The sequence below is a fragment of the Calidris pugnax genome, unplaced genomic scaffold (assembly GCF_001431845.1).
Source record: "Calidris pugnax isolate Ruff unplaced genomic scaffold, ASM143184v1 scaffold1022, whole genome shotgun sequence".
Taxonomy (NCBI): Eukaryota; Metazoa; Chordata; class Aves; order Charadriiformes; family Scolopacidae; genus Calidris; species Calidris pugnax.
This window is the reverse complement of record NW_015091653.1, coordinates 1-4,281: the sequence shown is the minus strand read 5'-3', so window position 1 is coordinate 4,281 and position 4,281 is coordinate 1. Positions and strand designations below refer to the sequence as shown.

The following is a 4,281-nucleotide window of genomic DNA, read 5'->3' as shown; positions in this document are numbered from 1 at the left end:
CCCGCCGGGCCCCGGAGCCGCTCTGCCGGCCGCCGCGCGCTCCGCATGGCCCCGCCCCCTTCCTCCGGGCCCCGCCCCCTCGCGCTCGTTCAGTTCGCGGGTTCGATCCCCGCTCCCGCCGCTGCCGGGAGAAACGCGCAGCTCCCGCCGCGCCCGCAGACCCACAGACCCGCAACAGGGCGAGAACGGGCGGCGGAGCCCGCACCGCCGGAACGGGGAGGCCGGGAGGAACCAGCGGCGCTGCCTCGGGGGAAACGTCCGCCTCCGGGGCTCAACATGGCCATAGCGGGGGAGACAGCGCGGGGCTGGGGGCTCTCGGTGCCCGAGGACACGCGGACCCGTCCCCGGTCCCCCCGGGGAGAGCGTCCCTTGCTGTTTCCTCCCTGCGGAGGACGCTCCGCTCCCGGGGCCTCTCTGCCGAGGGGTCCCGGAGCACCCTGAGGTTTGCCCCCCCGGGGAGCCGCTCGCTGCCGCCCCCGCGGCGTTTTGTGCCCAAAACGTAGAAACCGGCCTTTTCGCGGTCCCTCCGAACGGTGCAGCCCCCGAGCCCTTCCCTGGCACGGAAGGGCGGGCAGCGCCCCTTCCCGCCGGCTCCCGGGCCACTTGTCACCGGGACCGATGGCCACCGGAGGAGCCACGGCCGGAGCTTCCATGACCTGCTCGTCCCGGCGGCCGCGGGAGGGGGCAGCTGCGGTGCCGCCGTTCCGGCCTCCCGGAGCACCCTGAGGTTTGCCCCCCCGGGGAGCCGCTCGCTGCCGCCCCCGCGGCGTTTTGTGCCCAAAACGTAGAAACCGGCCTTTTCGCGGTCCCTCCGAACGGTGCAGCCCCCGAGCCCTTCCCTGGCACGGAAGGGCGGGCAGCGCCCCTTCCCGCCGGCTCCCGGGCCACTTGTCACCGGGACCGATGGCCACCGGAGGAGCCACGGCCGGAGCTTCCATGACCTGCTCGTCCCGGCGGCCGCGGGAGGGGGCAGCTGCGGTGCCGCCGTTCCGGCCTCCCGGGACCGCGGGGAGACGAACCCTGCGGTACCGGCTGAGCGTCCAAGTCCGCGAAGCCCCGGGGGCGGCGGGGAGACGAGCCCCGGTGCCCCCAGAGCCCCGGTGCCCCCAGCCCGGAGCGGGCCTCGGTCCGAGCGGGTGCCGGCTAGGTCCGGGGCAGCGCTTCCCGGCGGCGGCGACGCTCCGGTCCCGGTGTGTCGGTGCCCGTGAGTGACCGACCGTGGGGCGGGGCGGTGGGCGGAGCCCCGACCCTCCTGGCCCCGCCCCTTCCCCGGCCGGCCCCCCCCGCGTCCGGCAGCGCCGCTCCGGGCCAACGTGGGCTCTCGGGTTTGGGCGCGTGCGTGTTTGTGGGGGGCGTGTGTTGGTGTCCGTGCGTTGTGTGTGTGTGCGTGCGTTTGTGGTGTTGTGCGTGGGGGTGTGTGTGCATACTTACCTGGCAGGGGAGACACCATGATCAGGCAGGTGGTTTTCCCAGGGCGAGGCTCATCCCCTGCACTCCGGGTGTGCTGACCCCTGCGATTTCCCCAAATGCGGGAAACTCGACTGCATAATTTGTGGTAGTGGGGGACTGCGTTCGCGCTCTCCCCTGGTCACGGCGGTTTAATGACAGAAATAAATCAGTAGAACTCCCATTGCGGTGGATTACTAGAATCCGGGTTTTTCCCCATCATCCTTGCTCTGTCCCTGTTGTCCCTGTCCCCGCCGCCCGCGCAGGGCTGAGCCGCGGGTGGTTCAAGGCCGCGGGGGGGTATCGCGTGTGGGACCCGGTGGTCACGAACCTCTGGATTCATCGCGGCAGGAAATTAACACCCTGTTCATAAACAGCCGAGTTCCGTTTTTTGCCTGTTATCGCGCGGTTCCGATGATTGTTGTGGAACACAAGGACCCCCCGCTGTCCCCAGCTCCGCTCCCACCTTCCCCGCAGCAACATGGGGCGGACCGGGACCGGCCCTTCCTTCCTCCCGGCTCGGGACGTTCTGTTCCCACTCAGGGCACGGACCGACCAGCGCTGAGACCGAGACTGGACAAGGCACCAGCGCTGTCCCATCACCCGCCACCTCCATCTCCGCCGTTCCACCGGTGAGTCCAGGGCAGAGCCACGGCTCCCGCCATCCCTCCCCGTGTTCGATCTGTGCATCCCCAGTCCCGCATCACGCTCTCTCCATCCCAACCCCACACACTGCACCATTTTGGGTCGGGGGTCCCACAGGCAGCAGCAGTTCTACCCCCACAGCGTGGGTGGGGGAAGGAGGCGCTCCCAGCCCCCCAGGCCAGCTCCCCACCGCAGCCTGGAGGGTCCTGCATGCCCCCCACCTGCACCCCAGTTCTGTGTGAGGGTCAGACAGACACACGGACAGGATGCTGAGGGCTTTATTCATCCCCAGCCCCGACACGAGGAGCCAGCCCCCGGGACATAGAGCCCCCCACGACACGCAGCCCCCAGAGCCCCCCAGCTCGGCGGAGGTGCTGGCGTAGATCCCCCTTCCCCGCTCAGGGGGTCTTGGCTTTCCGGCGCTGGGTGCCCCAGAGCAGGAGGGACAGGGACAGGGTGACGGCTCCCAGGACCCCGCAGAAGAGCAGCACGGGGAAGGTGCCCTGCCAGGAAGCAGCAGTGAGTGGTGCTGCCCCCCACCATCCCACAATTTGGGGCACTCAGAGCAAGGGGGGTCCTGTCTGGTGGGCTCTCACCTCACGCAGGCACTTGTAGCCGTGGAAGGGGCTGTTGCAGAGGCACTGGATGAGCCCGGGGCCATCCGGGGCACAGGCAGCATTCTCAGGGCACGGCCAGGCTGGTGGAGCAGAGCAGGGGGAGTCACCGGGCTGGGGCCACCCCCCACCTGCCTCCCTCCCCGGTGCCGGGGACACAGCACCCCGTCCCCCGCCATACCGATCTCCTCAGAGCTGTTGCAGGGGTTCTTCTGGCCCTGGCAGAGGCGGCTGCTCCCGCTCGCCGTCACCTCCTCCCAGGCGCTGCTCCCGCCCGGGCACTCCAGTGCCACCGGCACCGCGCTGGGGGCAGAGCTCAGCACCGGGACCACGCACCGGGACCACAGCGCGGAGCTTGGCACCAGCACCGGGAATCGGAGCTGAGCACCGGCCCCACGCCGCCCCCACCCCGGTACTCACAGTCGCTGCAGGAGGGTGAAGCCCAGGAAGGAGCTGTCGGGGAGGGCCGTCAGGGGGTTCTCCCTCAGGTCCCTGCAAACACACACCAGGTGCCATCGACCCCCTGCCCACCCCCCCGAGGGCCCACGAACAGCACCGTCCCCAGGGGTGCCCCTGTGCGGGGCAGGGGAGGGCTGTGGGACAGGGTGGGGGTCCCCTCTCCGTGCCACATCACTGCGGGGGGTAAGGGATGAGGTGCCTCTGGGGTCACAGAGTGGTTTGGATGGGAAGGGACCTTTAAAGTCCATCGAGTGCCATCCTCTGCCATGAGCAGGGACACCTCTAGCCAGGCCAGGCTGAGGCAGTACCAGCCTCGACACGGCGCCCGGGGGGACACCAGTCACCGATCTCCACCTGGACCCTGAGCCGTTCGCTGGCTGCAGCCCTGGACGTGACCAGTTCCCCCCCAAGGGAAGAGCCCACCCACCAAACCCCTGTCTCTCCAACTTAGTGACAGGGACGTTGTGTGACACTGTGACAAAAGCCCCACAGCCACCAAGACACGACATCGGTGGCTCTTCCCTTCACCAGCACGGCCCCTCCCCTGTGGAAGGCCACCACACAGGGTGGTCCGGAAGGATTTGCCCTGGGTGAAGCCGTGCTGGCTGTCACTACTGTCCCTGTCAGCCCCACACCTCAGCAGAGCCTCCAGCAGTGTCTGCTCCGTGCTCCGACCGGGCACAGAGGGGAGGTTGCCCAGCTGGGGGGTCATTCCCAGTGTCCCCCCTTTTAAAACTGGGGGTGATGTTTCCCTCGTTCCAGTCTCTGGGGGCTCCTCAAACGGGACGGAGAGGGACTGGTGTCCCCAGGGTGCCATGGGGCCTGGGGACAGCGGGGTGCTGAGGGTACAGGGGGACGGTGGGGTGGGGAGCAGTGAGGCAGGGGCTGTGCTGGCCCATTGGGAGGAGTCCCACCAGACACACACACACACACACACACACACACACCCTCCCAGCCCCTCACAGAGGCACGAGGGGACACATGGACTCACAGGACGATGGCGGTGGTGGCCTCGGCCAGCCCTGGGGGGAGGCTGTGCAGGGAGCAGTTACTCAGGTCCAACCTGGGGGGGAGCAGCGGTCGGGGGAGGGACAGCAAAACCCCCTGCACCCCCAAT

The 4,281-nt window shown here is 69.2% G+C and overlaps 1 protein-coding gene across 1 annotated transcript; it reads right to left on the bottom strand.

Annotated features, from left to right (window-relative positions):
• Positions 1-2,353: 2,353 nt before the first annotated feature.
• On the bottom strand, positions 2,354-4,277 carry ATRAID (all-trans retinoic acid induced differentiation factor; the record flags this gene model as incomplete). The annotated part of the gene is made up of 5 exons (XM_014961922.1): positions 2,354-2,594; positions 2,688-2,788; positions 2,887-3,008; positions 3,126-3,197; positions 4,156-4,277. Coding segments are annotated over 5 exons (522 nt in total), but the record flags the coding sequence as incomplete, so codon positions are not given.
• Positions 4,278-4,281: the final 4 nt, after the last annotated feature.